At 39.6% G+C, this 18,552-nt stretch overlaps 1 protein-coding gene across 1 annotated transcript in view; it reads right to left on the reverse strand.

Moving 5' to 3' along the window:
- Positions 1–1,325: 1,325 nt before the first annotated feature.
- Positions 1,326–18,552, reverse strand: part of EPHX4 (epoxide hydrolase 4) — a 45,324-nt gene continuing 28,097 nt past the window's right edge. The window contains exon 7 of the mRNA XM_056123153.1: positions 1,326–2,490. Within this exon, the coding sequence (XP_055979128.1) occupies positions 2,259–2,490 (232 nt within the window). The 3' untranslated portion in view covers positions 1,326–2,258. The remainder of the gene's footprint in view (positions 2,491–18,552) is intronic.

Here is an 18,552-nt window from a genome sequence, read left to right on the forward strand (position 1 = left end):
GTAGATTATGAGAAGCCAGGATTTAGCAATGTGACTGTTGTCTCCCACGGTAAAGAAGAGCAACTGATGTGACTGTATCATATATATATATATATATATATATATATATATATAGTCTCTCCCAAGAACCATTTTCATTATTTTTTCAGAAATATTACCTTCCTTGAGAATGTTTGGCCAAATGAAACATTATGGGGTGGAGAGGGGGATGTTATTTTAATCTTTCCATGAGTCTGAATCTATGTCTTTAGTGTTTCTAGCTGCCTGCTGCTCAAGCATCACATGCTGTATTTAAGACATTATACAAAGCTGCGAAGATAGTACAGGAGACAGGGCTCTTGCCTTGCACTTGGCCAATCCAGGTTCCCTGCACAACATTATATATATATATTTTTCCCCCTAAGTTGGTCTCATTTTCTATCCTACAGCTCTTCTCTCACTCTTATTTGTGGTCATTGTCACTGTCTTCCCGTTGTTCATCGATTTGCTCAAGCCACCCAGTAACGTCTCCATTGTGACAATTGTTACTGTGTTTGGCATATCGAATACGTCACGGGTAGTTTGGCAGGCTTTGCCGTGTGGGCAAGATACTCTCAGTAGCTTGCTGGGCTCTCTGAGAGGGGCAGAGGAATCGAACTCGGGTTGGCCATGTTGGCCACTTGCAAGCAAACACCCTACCAGCTGTGCTATGGCTCCAGCCCATTTGTGGTATTGGTTTTTTTTTTCTTTGGGGGTGACACTCAGTGATGCTCAGGGGATTACTCCTGGTTCTGAACTCAGGAATTACTCCTAGTGGTACTTGGGAAACCATATGAGATGCCGGGGGGATCAAACCCAGGTTGGCCATGTGCAAGGCAAATGCCCTATCCGCTGTACTATCCCTTTGACCCTTGTACTCATTTTTATATTCAAACCCTTATACTGAGTATTCATAGAAAGGAAAAAATTCATATTCTAATGACATCTTTCATATTTCCCCCAATGCTTAGTTGTGTATCAGATATTGATTTTTAATCAAATATTTGAGTCCCTACAATGAATCAGGTTCTTATTCTAGATGTCAGTTAACAAAATACAACAAGTTTGACCTTTAATTTACTATACATAGGAAAAACAGTATTTGACTCTTTTTTTTTTGGCAAGGTAGAGGCAAATGATTTTTTTCCTAAATTTCTCACCAATTTATTAATTATTTTTTAGGTCCACATCTGGCTGTGCTCAGGGCTTATGCCTGGCTCTGTACTCAGGGATCACTCCCGGTGAGGCTCAGGGGGTGGGGGACCATATGGGATGCAAGGAATTGATCAAATCCGGGTTTGCTGAGTGCCAGGAAAACTCCCTATACACTGTTCCATTGCTCCAGCCCCACCAATTTATTTGTGTGGTTTACAGACCATACCCAGGGATGCTTACCTCCAAGCTGGGTCCATGGAGGTCCCTCCTGACAATGTAGGAGATGAAATTAGGGACTTCTGCATGCAAAGAAAATGCTCCATCTCACTAAGCAATCTCTTGGTTCCAAAATTAACCTAGAGATTATTTATATGTTAGTTAGTTTTTTTTTTAAGTTAGTTTGTGGTGCCAGGATCTGAACCATAGTCTTACATATTTACAAGTGCTCTCACCAATTTAGTTAGAGGAATAAGGCAAATAGTCAATGGAGGTTTTTCCCTACTTTGCGATGTTTAACAATACATATGTACATATGAGAATTTTACATCATCTCATATTAATCTTTCTAATACAAGTAGCATTTGTGGCCCACTTAAAAATGTTTATTAATCTAGTCATATTTCCTTCCAGCTAATAAATATATTATAAACCCAAGAAATTTGATAATATAATTTTAATGGTTTAAAAAAAGTAAAAAGAACTTTTGAACAATAAAAATCAAAATTTGTACCATTGCATGGTTGCCTTTTAATATGGCACAGCTAATCTTTAATATAAATTTGTAAAAGGCACCTTATGTTAACAGGATAAAGAAATAAAGAAACCAAAATTGGGCCATTTTCCCCAACTTTCATCTTGTAGAAGTAGATACTTTTTAAGGCAGATGCTTTTCTGTGCAAAATACAACCAAAAAAAAAAATCAGTATTGTTACATGTTCACAAATTCTTATCTTTTTTTAACACTATTTCTCAAGGTATTTATGATAAAGCACATTATTAAAATAGTTTTCCTAATAATTCTTAAATTTTACAATAAAATTGTTTAGATATTTCATTACAGACCCCTCATGAATGATACAGAAAAGTCAATTTCTTTTTCTTGTTTCTTCTTTTAAAAATGTCCATATCAATTTGTTCACTATGTCGGGTTGCTCTTGTTGAAGCCAATGACTAGTTTCTGACAAAATGGTTAGCCTGAAATAGTTCTTAACAAAAATCTTTGTGACTTCAGCCATTTCAACTTCCATAAATGCATCTTTCTCTCCCCAGAGGAGAAGGGTTGGAGTGGTCACCACATGATGCTTGAGCGGCAGGCAGCTAGAAACACAGAACACACAGGCTTGAGATTCATGGGAAGAGTAAAATTATATCCTGCCTTCCCCATAATGTTCCATTGGGTCATACATTCTCAAGGAAGAAAATATTTCTGAAAAAACGAGGAAAATGGTTCTTGGGAGAGAGAAAATCTTACATATATATGGATACATGATCATATATATAAAGAACTGTATAAAATATATAAAGAAAATCATATATTTGCATATATACATGTAAGACTTTTATTTCCCCAGAACTATTTAATATATATAATAAAGTGACACACACAGACATATAAGAGATATTAAAATACCATGGGATGGAGGTGGTTGGGGAATATATATATATATACGTATATATATATATATCAACCTCCTTAGGGAGGTTGATAAAACAAGTGGTTGAGAAATACTGCATTAGGCAACCAATCTGTAGTACTGCCCTCCCGTTCATCGATTTGCTCGAGTGGGCACCAGTAATATCTCTATTTTGAGACTTGTTGTTACTGTTTTTGGCATATCAAATACACCATGGGGAGCTTGCCAGGCTCTGCTGTGTGGGCAGGGTATTCTCATTACCGGGCTCTCCAAGAGGGACGGAGTAATGCAACCCGTGTCGGCCTCGTGCAAGGCAAACGCCCTACCCGCTATGCTATTGCTCCAGCCAATTTATTGTATAGGCAACAATCTACACAGTAAAAATTTAAAAGGCTGGGGGTATGGTGCCCCCAACAGGTCAACCTGTACCTGTGGGGCAAGTGCATCAGGAGCCTCATGGTGCCTTCAGGCTTCCTGATACCCCAGAATTGCTGCTGTGCCTTTGGCCAGAACCCAAAAACTTGGGACCAAGTTTACCAAGAAATTAAATGGCCAAAAGCTAGGTATGTGGGAGCAACACTGACAAACCACTTCTGGCACAGCTTATTTATTGGCCTTATCTCAGAGATAAATCTTGAAAGAGATAGGTAAAGGTAAGGTAAAGGCCCTCCCGTTGATCGTCGATTTGCTCGAGCGGGTCCAGTTACTGGGCCCGCTCGAGCAAATCGACGATCAACGGGAGGGCCTTTACCTTACCTTGAAAGAGATAAAAAAAAAAAAAAAACCACAGTTAATCTCGGACCTGAGCATGGCTGAACAGATTGGGGTAAATTGGAGGGGGGCAGGTTGGCCTGGTGGCCTGCCCAAGCAGAGCCCCTAGCAGACACTTGTTTCCACAGTCCAAAATTGCCGCCATACCGCTGGCCTGACTCCATCATCTCAGGACAGACCTCACCAAGACATAATCTGCTGAAAATTCTGGTATGCAGGTTTTGCAACTAAAATCTCCACGCTTTCTTAGAGTTGGGGTGGGCTACCTCCCAAAACTTCCCAATATACATGGAAGCAGTGGCAGTCACCCCAATGAACCAACTCCAGCGCCACCCTGTAATCTGCTGAAAATTTTGTAATATGGATCTTAGTGCACCAACAGCTCTGGCCCAGAGATACAGCAGCGAGTCCTCGAGGACACCACAGCGCCAGAGATCTCTCCAGGCCCCATACCGAGCCAGTTTCACCAAGGCACCCAAGATGGAGCAGGTGCGCTCTCCCTGCCTACTCTAGATGGAATCCTGGTGACCAAGAGCTTCCACAAGCAAGGCCCCCGGTATGTGGGTTCCAGGACTAAATCTCCAGTCCCTCCCCTGGTCCCCACTGCCTAGCAGACTGGCTGTCACACCCACAATGTGCCTTCGGGTGCCATCCAAGTGCACCAGCAGTCCTGGCCCAGAGACTCCCAACTGAATCCCAAAATGGATTAGTGCCATACAGAGATGTCTCTGGAACCCAACCATTTACAATCTAGAAATTTACATTTACAATCGTGGCCACACGAGCTCTCATGATATTCAAAGTGAGCAATGGAAAATAAATTATCTAGTGTCTGCCCCTGGCAGGTAGGCTTGAATGGTGATGGGAAAATTAGAGCAAAACATAATGCCCCAAATTAGAGAGAGAGTATTGGGGAAATTGTTTGCTATAGAGGCAGGGTGAGGACTGGGATGTTGGGGGGTGGGGGAGGATATTGGTGGTGGAAAATGTGCACTGGTGGAGGGATGGGTGTCCCATCATTATATGGGTGAATCTCAAACATGAAAGCTTTATAACTCTATCTCAGGTGATTAAAAAAAAAAAGTAATGTGGAGCTCATTCCCAATTCAATAAGCTTAATCAATGGCTGAACAAATAGCAGTACTCCTACACTATTAAATTAAAAAAATACAAAACATCAAAAAATTTAAAAGGCCCTTTAAAAAATTTTAATTGGATGTGGCTAGCAAAATTTATAATAAGGTATGTAAATGTAAAATTTATCACTATGAAATGAGGTGCTTTAAAAGGATACCAATATTTCTTAATAGTGTGATGAGTTTTACAATGTGATATTATTGATATATTTTAAATTATTTGTTAAATAGCCTAAAGGATTTCAGTGAAAAATGGAACCGGTAAGTTAGAAAAATATTTACACCAGCAAGTCTGGTGTAAAGTCAATTGATGAAATATGAAAATACTCCTTTACTGATTGGTAAATAGCCACTACTCAAGGCCTTATTTTTTACTGCTTTGATAAACTGTGATAATCCATAATGGTCATCTTTTGTTAGAATTATTCCTATATTACTATTATTTTAGTTGCTATTGCAGTGGTATTTTTAAAAGGATTCTAGCTGTTGTTGGATTACAAGATCATAACTTTTATATATTAACTTTATATATGTCAACTTCACTGAACTAATTTGTTCCAATAATTTCTCATTTAAGTTTTCTCTTTATTTTCTACATATACAACTATATTACTTATGAATTATCCTTTCTTTCCAAATTCTTACATTTTTTTTCTTTTTATTGAATCACTGAGATACAGTTTAAAAGTTGTTCATAATTGGGTTTCAGTCACACAATGTTCCAACCCCCATCCCTTCCCCAGTATACATTTACCACCATCAATGACCCCAGTTTCCCTCCACAACACCCCCCAACACCCCAACACACACACTTTTCTCCTCTCTCCTCTCTATACTGTTTCTTTTTAGGTATTATGGTCTGCAACAGTTACTGACAGGTTATCACGTATATCACTTTATCTCCTTTCAGCACTTGGTTCTTACATTTTTAAGAATCTCCATGTAGTATTGAATAGATGCAATTATAGCAGCCACTTGCTTTCACAATCCAAAATCACCACCATACCACTGGCCTGACTCCACATCTCAGGATGGACCTCACCAAGAAATAATCTGCTGAAAACTTGGGTATGTGGGTCCCAACTGAAATCTCCAGGCTTTCTCAGAGTTGGGATGGGCTACCTCCCCCCACTTCCCAATACTCCTGGAAGCACTGGAAGTCACCCCCACAAACAAATTCCAGTGCCACCAAGCTCTACTACCAGCCTTGCTTCAGAAACCCATGAATAAATTTTGAAAGAGATCAAAAGCCACAGTTAAACTAGGACCCGCACATGGCTGAACAGACCGGGGTAAATTGGAGGGGGGCTGGCTGGCCTGGGGACCTACCCAAGCAGAGGTCCCCGGCAGCCGCTTGTTTCCACAATCCAAAATCACTGCTATACCCCTGGCCTGACTCCACCAAGATATAATCTGCTGAAAATTTGGGTTTGCAAGGTTTTGTGACTGAAATCTCCAGGTTTTCTTGGTCGGGCTCCCCCACTTTCCTGTACTTCCAGAAGCCTCAGCAGTCACATCGACACTCCAAAGTGGCTATCCAATTGACAAGCTACTGCAGCCTTACTGTCAGATAAAAATACTGAATTTCCTGAACAAACACCATGACCTCTTAACACCCGTACTGCAAACCACAATGCAAAAGGAAAAGGAGAGAGAGAGAGAGAGAGAGAGAGAGAGAGAGAGAGAGAGAGAGAGAGAGAGAAAGAGAGAGAGAGAGAAAGAGAAAGAAGGAAAGTGCCTCCCATAGAGGGGGTGAGTGGGGTGTTAGGGGTTGGTGGTGGGAAATGCACTGGTGAAGGGATGGGTGCTGGATCATTGTATGACTGAAACCCAATTATGAACAGTTTCGTAATGGTCCATCTCACGGATATTCAATTAAAATTTTTTTAAAAATTTAAAGAGTAATGTGGGCTGGAGTGATAGCACAGCGGGTAGGGCATTTGCCTTGCACACAGGCAAAATGGCCGACCCAAGTTCACTTCCTCCGCCCCTCTCAGAGAGCCCAGCAAGCTACCGAGAGTATCTCGCCCACATGGCAAAGCCTGGCAAGCTACCCGTGACGTATTCGATATGCCAAAAACAGTAACAAATTTCACAATGTTATGGGACCCGCTCGAGCAAATCGATGAACAACGGGAGGATAGTGATAGTGAAAGTGAAAAAGTTATGTGGAGTTCATGTCCAATTCAATCAGCTTAATCAATGGCTGAAAAAATAGCAGTACTCCTATATGGGGAAAAAAAGAGAAAATATAGCCATGTGCAATATCACAGAGTATTTTATTTACCCTTTAATTTTTATTAGTTCCAACTCCAGGGATTTTTTTACATATCTGCTAGTTTTCTAGTTGCAAATAATCATTGCAAAAACACTTTCAATGCCTTATTATTTTCCCTCCAACAAATCAGTGTAAAAGTCAATCCCAGAAGCACCCCTTCAAGAGACTGATGCTCATATGATTCAACTGAGAAAGTTCAGGATAATGCAATCTATCTTATTCTCAGAGTTGATGCATTAATATGTATTAAATTTTTCTAAATACGTTGCCTTAATGTATTCAGACGATTGTATTTTTCCTTTGTTAATGTAGTGAATTGAATAGATGAATTTCTAAAAATAGTTTTATTTTTAGTGCATGCTGGATTATTTTTATAATACCTAATTTTAAATGTATGGAGCTACATTTTTAATTTAATTTGAGCAATTTAATGATAATTTGATTAAAGCAAACTTTTATTTTTCTTGGAAAAATATAATTGAATTTGAGCAACAAATTTCACATTCAATTCAATCCTTTTCTTGCCTCAGCATAAAATTTATGCCAGTCTATTTTAAAATGTATACAAGAGGGAGATTATCTGAGCTTGAGATTTTGCTGAAGTGGTAGAGCACATGCCTTGCATGTGTAGAGCTCTAGGTTGATACCCAGCCCTAGATCTGCCAGGAGTGGCATCCACAACTAATAACAACAACAAAATAGTGGGATATTCTGTAGTAGAACTTGCCTATAAAATCATCTTGACTCATTTGTGTATTTGTGTGTATGTATGTAGATATACTTTACTTATACAATTTCTATAACTATGGATACAGATTCTATATTATATTTTATGCTCTTCCCCCCTCCCCCCTTTCCTTTTAGAGATGTTGTTGCAATGACCAGGGATCTCCTACGCTTGACTGCTGTGCTTGAGAGGAATTAAACATTAGATGTGGTGCTCATATTCACTTGATTGCAATTCTCTAGGTTCATGCACATTTGCTGTGGCACTGGGGACCAACATGGCAGTGCTTCTAGGATTGCCTGGCATGTGCAGCAGTATCTGGGATCAAACTTGTGGCCTCACTCTTGTAAGGCAGTTGCTCTACCAATAAGCTATCACCAGGTTCTCTAAGTATTATTTTAATTGTATTCAACATTATTTGATGAAACAACCTTTCTCAATTCTTACTCATTGACATTATTTTTTGATTTGGAAGTTTTCAAAAATACTAATATGGAGTTTTCTAATAGTATGTTATTGATTTCTAACTGCATTGTGTTTGAAGAACATAATCTATGATGTTAATCCTTTGATATTTGCTGAATTACTTTGCAGCTGATATGTTATCAATCTTTGTAAACATCTCTATGTGCTTCAAAGTACCGTTTATTTTCTAATAATTCAGTCCAGGATTCTAACACTGTTCATCAGATCAGAGGCATTAATTATGTCAAAGAGGAGTAGTTGAAAGCTTCCAAAGGGAAGATCTGATGTACCTTCACCCAGCTGTATTCAACCTACAATAATGCAGTGAAAAAACTGTCTTTCACCTTTATATAAAATTATAAATGTTGGACCAAAGAGATAACTCAGTGGGCTGGCACACATTCTTTGTATACTGGATGCCTGGATTCCATCCTGTCAGCCTCTCCCACAACACATATCACCTGGTTCCATGGTCCTTCAGCCTCAACTGACACCCGAAGCAGAGCAAGTAACCCTTGACAAGCCAGGGGCCTCTCCACTCCTCTTTCTCTCTTCTCTCACGTCTCTCCTCTCTCTCAGCTCATTAGTAGGATCCCAGAGCTTACTCTTGGGAATGCAAGTCTTCCAAGTAAACAACTGTTAATAAAAGAACCTCAGGAAGATGATAATATTTTCTCTTGTTTCTTATAGTTACTTAAAACATTCCCGAGAGGAGCAGAGGAATAGAACACAGGTCTACCTCATGCAAGGCAAATGCCCTACATGCTGTGCTATTACTCCAATGCTCACACGGCAGAGCCTGGCAAGCTCCCCATGGCATATTTGATATGCCCAAAACAATAACAAGTCTCACAATTTGCTGTGAGACGTTACTGGTGCCCGCTCAAGTAAATCGATGAACAATGGGGAGGACAGTGCTACAGTGCTACTTAAAACATACCAATCCATATTCCATGGGTAGTTGTGATAAAGGGATAGATTAAGAAAAACTTTAAAACTGTCTTTAAGAAAACTTAAAACTGTCATTCTTATCTCCAGTCCAAAATGTAGACCTGTTTGAGTGTTTGTCAAAAATCTCTGTTCTCTCTTACAAAATATCTTTACAATGTTATTTGTGAACCAAATAAACAATAACAAAACATGGATTTCAAAGAATGTTGCTATAAAATCTGATAAAAATGTAATCTTTTGCAACTATTATCTGTCTGCCTCTAATCATTGCGCTGCTTGATAAACTGTTTCTTAGGAATAGTTTTAATATTAACACTTCCACTTTCCCAAGATATATATGCATGTATGCAAACATACATATGCATGCAAAGTGTATGCATATGCACATATTTGATGTTTGCAAATTTTGCTGGTGGTGGTCAAAGAATAATGTTCAGATTGACCTTTTCTCCTCTTATTCATATAATCTTTTCAGTGATGGAGCTTACATTCATGTAATCTTTTTTTTCCTTTTTGGGTCACACTCGGCGATGCAAAGGGGTTACTCCTGGTTCTTCACTCAGGAATTACTCCTGGCGGTACTCAGGGGACCATATGGGATACTGGGAATCGAACCCGGGTCAGCCACATGCAAGGCAAATGCCCCACCCGCTGCGCTATCTCTCCAGCCCCTACATTCATATAATCTTATGTCTCCCCTTAGATACCATATTCAAAGAATTTGAGAGACTGTTTTATTTTAAAAAATTCCTGCTTGAGCAATAGTACAGCAGTTACTGGTGAACTTACCTTGCAAACAATTCACCCGGGTCCCATCTCCGGCACCCCATATAGTCTACCAAACCTTCCAAGAGTGAGCCCTTTGTGCAGAGTCAAGATTAAGTCCTGAACACCACTAGGCATGACCCCCAACCCAAATATAAATAAAATAATTTGTTATAACTTTTTCTATCCTCCATTCTCTTTTGATCTTTGGTATCCTTTGGTGTCTTTACATACCAGTTGTGACTCATTCTAATCTGATATATTGTTTTATATTTTTTTAATTTCTTTTTTTTTAATCGGATAACCATGAGATAAACAGTAACAAAGCTGTTCACTGTCAGGTTTCAGTCATACAATATTCCAACACTCATCTCTCCTCCGGTGTACATTTTCCATCAGTAATGTCTCCAGTTTCTCTTCTGCTATTCCTTCTTCCCACCATTAGCCTACCCCAGTCTGCCTCTATGGTACGTACTTTCTCTCTCTCTCTCTCCCCCCCCCCCCTTTTTGGGAATTATGATTTGCAGGTTCGCAATACAGGTACTGAGAGGTTATCATGTTTGTTTCTTTACCTACTTTCAGTAGGTAGTTCTTATCCAAAGTGATCATTTCCAACTATCTTTGTCATAGTGGTTCCTTCTCCTATCCCAGCTGCCTTTTTCCCCAGCACTTGAGGAAGGTTTCCAATCTTCTTCTGGTCCTTGTTTCCACTGTCCTTGGGTATTAGTCTCATGCTATATTTTTAAAAAAATATCCCACAAATGAGTGTAATCATTCTATGTATGTCTCTTTTCTTTCTCACTCATATCACTAAGCATAATACTCTCCATCCATTTATTAGCAAGTTTCATGACTTCATTTTTCCTGGCGGCTGCATAGTATTCCATTGTGTAGATGTACCACTGTTTCTTTAACCAGACATCTGTTCTCCAACACTCGGTTGTTTCCATATTCTGTCTATTGTGAATAGTGTTGCAATGAACATAGAAGTGCAGATGGCATTTCTGCTGTGTGATTTTTGCCCCCAGGTTATATTTCCAGAAGTGGTATTGCAGGGTCATATAAAGCTCAATTTCTAGTCTTTTGAGGAATGTCCATATTGTTTTCCAAAAAGGCTGGACCATTAGCATTCTCACCAACAATGAATAAGAGTCTCTTTTCACATCTGCGCCACCTCTGATTGTTCGTTCTTGTTCTTTTTGATGTGTGCCCGTCTCTGTGGTGTGAGAAGATGTCTCATTGTTGTTTTGTTTTGCATCTTCCCAATGACTAGCAATATAAAGCATTTTTGTCAGATGTCTTTTGGCCAGTTGAAGGTCTTTGAGAAAGTTTCTGTTCATTTTTCTCCACATTTTCTGATGGGATTGGATGCATTTTTTTTGTAAAGCTTTACCAGTGCCTAAAATATCTTGGATATTAACCACTTATCTGATGGGTATCGGGTAAATAATTTTCCCGTTTTCTGTGGGCTGTCTCTGTATCCTGATCACTATTTCTTTTGAGGTGCAGAAGCTTTTTAGTTTAATGTAGTTCATTGGTCTGTGGTGTTTCATCTTTGGAGGAGCATTTAGCTTCAAAGGAGGGTTTTGCCTGCATTTTCTTCAATGTACCATAGGGATTCACGTCTAATATTGAGGTCTTTAATCATTTTTATCTGACTTTTGTGCCTTGCATTAGAGATCTGAATTTTTTTTTTTTGTAGCGGCCCAATTTTCCCAGGCAACTTGTTGAAATGGCTTTCCTGCTTCACTTTACATTTCTTGCTCCTTTATCAAAGATTAAGTGTTAATATATTTGAAAGTCTGTCTTATTCAACTCTATTCCACTGTCATGTGGGTCTATATTTATTCCAATACTATGCTGTTTTAACTACAACTGTTTTGTAGTGCAGTTTGAGGGTGGGAAAGGTGATGCCTCCCATTCTTTCCCCAAGGACTCCTTTAGCTATTCATGGCCATTTATTGTTCCATATGAATTTCAGAAATGTTTTATCTATTTCTTTGAAAAAAATACCATGGGTATCCTTATAGGGACCGCATTGAATCTGTATAATGCTTTGGGGGAATACTGCCATTTTGACAATGTTCATTCTCCTGATCCATGGGCAGGAGATATGTTTCCATTTACCCCTGCCCTCTGGAAATACATCCCCTGCTGCCCTCTTTTATTTCTTGAAGCAGTGTTCTGTGGTTTTCTTTTTGTAGGTCCTTCACCTCTTTAGTTAAGCTGGTTTTGGGGTACCTTTTTTTCTGAAGCACAATCTCTTTTCACATTTTCACTATTATTTGTATATAGGAAAGCCATGGACTTTTGAGTATTGATTTTACAACCTGCCACTTTACAAACATACTGTTTCTAAGGAGCTTTTTTGTAGAGTCTTTGGGATTTTCTAAATATAGTACCATGTCACCTGCAAATAATACCTTGACATCTTCCTTTCCTATCTAACTGCCCTTGATATATTTTTTCCTGACTAATTCTAAGGCAAGTAATTCCAGTACTATATTGAGTAGAGGTGGTAAGAGTGGGCAACCTGGTCATGTGTCTGATCTTAGAAGGAAGGGTTTTAGTTTTCCCCATTGAGAATAGTCTACAGTCCTCCGCTCTACCAGCTGAGCTATCGAAGCTGGAGCGATAGCACAGCGGGTAGGGTGTCTGCCTTGCACACAGCCAACATGGCCGACCCGAGTTCGATTCCTCCGCCCCTCTCGGAGAGCCCGGCAAGCTACCGAGAGTATTCGATATGCCAGACACAGTAACAACAAAGTCTCCAATGGAGACGTTACTGGGCCCGCTCGAGCAAATCGATGATCAACGGGAGGGCCTTTACTTCACTTTACATTGAGAATAATGTTTGTATGAGTTTGTGGCAGATGGTTTTGATTATATTGAGAAAAGTCCATTCAACTGCCATTTTGTTGAGAGTTTTTATTATAAATGAGTGCTGGATCTTGTCAAATGCTTTCTCTGCATCTATTGATATGATCATATTGTTTTATCTTTTATTAATATGCTGTATTATGTTGATTGACTTGTGAATATTAAATCATCCTTGCATCCCTGAGATGAATTCCATCAGTCATAGTGTATGATTTTTTTGATGAGTCACTGGATTCTATTTGCTAGTATTTTATTGAGGATCTTTGCATCTGTGTTCATCAGAGATCACTTAATCACTTAAGTGATCACTTAACTTCCCGTTAGTCGTCGATTTGCTCGAGCGGGCGCCAGTAACATCTCCATTTGTCCCTGTCGCATGCTAGTGTAGCCCAATGGCATCTGTTCACTCTGGGAACATGAAGAGCCTCAAACCGGTCATTCATGATCTTGATGAAGAAGTCTGACCATCTGGTAGGTGGGCGGCCATGTGGTCTTTTGACATCCCGTGGAATCCAGTCGGTAACAGCTCTAGTCCAGCGGTCGTCTTTAAATCTCATTACGTGACTGATTTAAATCTCATTATGTGACTGATTTAAATCTCATTACGTATCTGATTTTTGACACCTTGGCAAATGAAACAGCATCCTTGATTCTTGATCGTCGATGGATGTCGGAACTCCAGATTCTTTCTCTCATTTGAGTGAAACGTGATATTCCAAGCATAGCTCTTTCTATTCTTCTTTGGGAGACCTGAATAGCGTTCTCATCCTGTTTGCGTAGGGCCCAGGTCTCTGAGGCATATGTTAATGCAGGAAGAACAGTGGAATCAAAGAGATGTGCCCGGAGCCGGAGGTTCTTCGTCCTCTTAGCGATTTCTTTGACATTCTTGAAGGCGTTCCAAGCCGCTCTCTTCCTCCTGCGCAGCTCGGGTGCCAGGTCATTTGTCATGTTGACTTCTCGACCTAGGTACACATAGCTGTTGCATTCAGAGATGGTTCATCAGAGATATCGGCCTGTAATTCTGTTTTTCAAAGAACCAGCTCTTGGTTTCATTGATCTTTTGGACTGTATTTTGGGATTCTAGCTTGTTAAGTTCTGCTCTAATAAATTTTATTATTTCTTTATTCCTGCCTGGTTTGGGCTCCTTTTGTTGGTCATTTCCCAAGATTTTTTTTTATTAAAATTTTCTTAATAGTGAGACATCATGAGGTACAGTTGCAGACTTACACATTTTTGTGCTTGAGTTTCAATTATACAATGATCAAATACCCATCCCACCAGTGCCCATTTAAGATTTTAAGTTGTGAAATTAAGTTATGTATGTGGGCCTTTTCTTCTTTCCCGATAAATTCTTGCAGAGCTATAAATTTTCCTCTTAACACCTCCTTTTGCTGTGAACCACAAGTTCTGATAGCTCGTGCCTTCATTTTCATTAGTTTCAAGGAATCTTTTGATTTCCTCTCTAACCCACTAGTTGTTCAGCAATGAGCTATTTAATTTCCAGGTGTTTGATTTGATTCTCCCTTTCTGTGTTTGATTAAATTCTATTTTCAATGCATAATGATCCGAAAAGATAGTTGATACAATTTCTATCCTCCTGATTTTATGGAGATATGTTTTGTGGTCCAGCATGTGGTCTATCTTGGAGAATGTCCCATGAGCACTGGAGAAGGGTATGTATCCAGCATTTTGTATATGCTGGATACACACACACACACACACACACACACACACACACACACTATTCCCCCTCTTTCATTTCTTCCCTCAAATAAAGTTTTTCCTTGCTGAGCCTTAGTCTGGTTGATTTATCAAGAGGTGGCAAAGCACTGTTGAAATCTCCAACTAGTATTGTATTGTTATCAATGTCTTTCAAGTCTGTTAGCAGTTGTTTGAAGTATTTAGCTGCTTCCTCATTACGTGCATATATGTTTAGGAGTGTTAGTTCTTCCTGATGTACAGATCTCTTTATCATTAAGAAATGGCCTTCATTGTCTCTTATAAACATTTTCAGTCTAAAGTCTATGTCTGATATAGTATGGTCACCCCGGTCTTTTTGAGGGTGTTGTTTGCTTGAAGGATTGTTTTCCAGTATTTAACTTTGAGTTTGTGTTTGCTCTGACTGTTCAAATGTGTTTCTTGCAGGCAGCAGAATGTTCAGCTCAATTTTCTAATCCATTCTGCCACCCTGTGCCTCTTAATTGGTGCATTTTGTCCATTGACATCGAGAGAAAACATTGTTATGGCATTTTGTTCCCTCTTGTTTGTGGGGCTTGTCTTACCTTAAAGTATCCTGTTTAGTTCTTATTTATAACAATGGTTTTGAGTCTGTGAAGTTTCTGAGTTGTTATCTGTGAAGTTTTGTGTTGTTCCTTCAAATCTGAATGAGAGTCTGGCTGGGTAAAGTATTCTCGGTGAGGTGTTCATTTCATTTAGTTTTTTCACTATATTCCCCCACTATCTTTGGACCCAGAGTGCTTTTGTCTGATAAGTATGCTGTAAATCTTAAGGATGCTTCTTTGTAAGTAATTTCCATCTTTGATCTTGCTGCTTTCAGTATTCTGTCTCTATCTATGGTTTTCATCTTTCTGATTAGGATGTGTCTTGGGATGTTTTTCATTTGGCTTTCTTTTAACTTATCCTTTAGGCCTCCTGGATCTGGGTACAAGCACTCTTCAGCTCTGGACACTTTTCAGTAATTATGGCGTTGACAGTTGCTTTTCCTTAAGTCCCTCTGCCCCTCTGATTATTTTTTTAATTATTTATTAGTGAATCATCATGAAGTGCAGTTGTAGACTTACAAACTTTTGTGCTTGCGTTTCAGTTATACAATGAATGAGTAGTACCCATGCTTCCACCAGTGCCCCTTTTCCACCATCAATGATCCCAGTATCCCTCCCACAACCCCTACGCCCCCCCAACCCTGCCTCTGTGTCAGGGCATTCCCTTTGGTTTTCTCTCTCTTTTTGGGTGTTGTGGTTTGCAATAGAGGTATTGAGTGGCCATCGTGTTTGGTCTATAGTCTACTTTCAGCACGCATCTACCATCTCGAGCGGATCCTCCAAACATCCTTTACTTGTTGTTCCCTTCTCTGTGTGAGCTGCCTTTCCCCCCACCATGTGCGGCCGGCTTCCCAGCCATGGAGCAAACCTCCTGGTACTTATCTCAACTATTCTTGGGTGTCTGTCTCCCATTCTGTTACTTCATATTCCACAGATAAGAGCAATGTTTCTATGTCTGAGGGATCTAGTGATTCTTATGTTGTTCCTCTTGAATTCATCCCAATGTTCTTTTGTCATCTGTTGTTTTATTTTGAGGCTTTTTCCATCTTTTGCTGTTGTCTGGAGATTCTCTGCACCCCATTTTGGAGCCCACTGATTCTATTCTCAGCAGCTGTTACTCTGCTACTGAGGCCTTTCAGCAAGTTTTTAATTTCATCTACCAGATTTTTCCATATCTGTCATTTCTCCTCTCATGTTCTCTTATATTTTATTGGCAGGGCATTCCATTGTTTCCTAGAGCTCCTTATGCATCCTCAACAATTTTATTCTAAATTCCTTATCAGAGAGGCTTTATAGCTCATTCTTACTGGTTGGGCTGTCTGGGCTAGCGTCTTCTCTCATGAAGTCTGGTGGTTTTCTACATTGCTTTACCATTGTGACTTTCAGTTTGGGGTTGTTTATTGTGCACTGTTATGTGCTTAGGAACCTACAGGTAGGGTGTCTTTATATGTTTACAATGTATTGTGGAGAGGTGAGGAAAAGCATGGCTACAGAGTGAAGGACCTTCACGGGAGGGGTTTGCTCCTGACCTATGGGGAAAAGTTGGCTTTTCTGAGTTCACTCAGAGTCTAGACGCCTCATTTGCCAGGCTTTAGTGCTGGGGGACCTTAGCTGAACTGGGCAGTGCCAAGCTGGCTGGCTGGATGCACCTGGCATGTTGTTTTTAACTGGCAAGTTGAATATAGTAATATGCTGCTACTGACAAAATAATTTTTGTGATCTTTCTTTCTTTCTTTCTTTCTTTCTTTCTTTCTTTCTTTCTTTCTTTTCTTTTCCTTTTCTTTCTTTTCTTTTTCTTTTTTGCAACACCAGGGATTGAACCCAGTCTTACATGCATGGCTGCCATTTCACCACTAAGCCACATCCCTACCTGTGCTTTCTATTCTCCCTGTTTTGTTCCCATTTTCTCCTTTCCTGCTTTTTTTTTTAATTGACAGTTTTTGGTTTGGAAATAATAAATTTCATTGCTAATATTTCATCAGAAATTCTTAGCATGCATGTATATACAAATCATTCTTATATTTTCACTTTTTTCTAGGTACATTCTAGGTAAATTAAAAAAATGTGTACTTTAGGCATTGTGGGTCACAATCCTGTTAATGGTATTCTCATTCATAACATAATCTGGCACCATACCCTCTTTTTTGAGGGGCTGGGGGGGAGTCACTCCCGGCGATACAGAATTCCTAATTCTGCACTCAGGAATTACTCCTGGCTGTGCTCAGGGGACCATATGGGATGCTGGGAATCGAACCCCAATAAGCCATGTACAAGGAAAATGCCCTACTTGCTGTGATTTTGTCTAGCCCCCACCATACCCTCTTACATTGTCCACTTCCCTCCACCATTGTCCTAGTGTCCCCCATAACCTAATCCCCTGTCCACTTTCTCTGCGGTAAGCTTCCTATTGAAGAACAGTTCTCAGTTTCTGTTGCCATTGGGCATTTTTTATCTGGTAACTTTAAAAAATCTGTATTTCAATTCATAATTCTATTTAATTTGTCTGGTATGCTATTTAACATCACTTCAGATTTCAATAGCCATATTTTTCACTTCAAAAGTTCCTGTGGTTCTTTTTTTTAGCTCTTTCCAATCTGTCTTGATATTACAGACATTCCCATTTTCTATTCCAAAAGTTCTTCTGGTTCTTTTTTAGCTCTTTCCAGTTTGTCTTGGTATTCTTCATCCTTCTCTTACTTTAAAAGTTGTTCTTGTACTTTTTGCTTTATTTATGTGGGGGGCGGGCACAACTGGCAATGGTCCAGAGGTTACTCCTGACTGCACTCTTGTCTCTGCACTCAGTAACTCCTGGCAGGCTTGAGGGACCACATGGGATGCCAGGAATCAAACCTGAGTTGGCTACATGCAAGGTGAGCACCCTACCTGCTTTGCTATTGCTCCGGCTCTATATTTTCTAACTTAAACATACTTGACAGAGGCTAGGAATGTGGCTCAGCAGTACAGAATATGCTTTGCACATATGGAGGCTTGGGTTCAATTCCTGACACCACAGAAGAATTTTTTAAAATGTAAATGATAGTATATTAATATTCAATTATAATATATTATTTGAAGTGTATATGAGTTCTACTGAAATTTTGACTTATTAATAAAGCATTGGTAATTGTGACTATAAACTCTTCTTCAGAGTTGCAATATAGTGAGTCTGAACTGAGATGCATCCTCCAGAGAGGATGGTTTGTATTTGGTTCTGCCAGATTTCCTAGGAAGTATTACAGTCTAAGATGTCAAACGATAATTTGTTATCAGAAAATCCCAGCATTTCTGAGGTAGCATATATTCAAGCCCCTGAACCTTTTCAAGGAGACAATGGTTGATAATTTTCCAAGAAAATATTTACCTAGGGACCAGAGTGACAGTGTCAGAGTCAATGTGTTTGCCTTGCAAGAGCTTACCCTGGTTAAGTCCCCAAACACCACTGGGAGCAACCTCAAGGACAGAACTAGGAGTTGTCCTGAGAACTACTGGC

This window comes from Sorex fumeus, unplaced genomic scaffold (genome assembly GCF_029834395.1).
Source record: "Sorex fumeus unplaced genomic scaffold, SorFum_2.1 ptg000047l, whole genome shotgun sequence".
NCBI lineage: Eukaryota > Metazoa > Chordata > Mammalia > Eulipotyphla > Soricidae > Sorex > Sorex fumeus.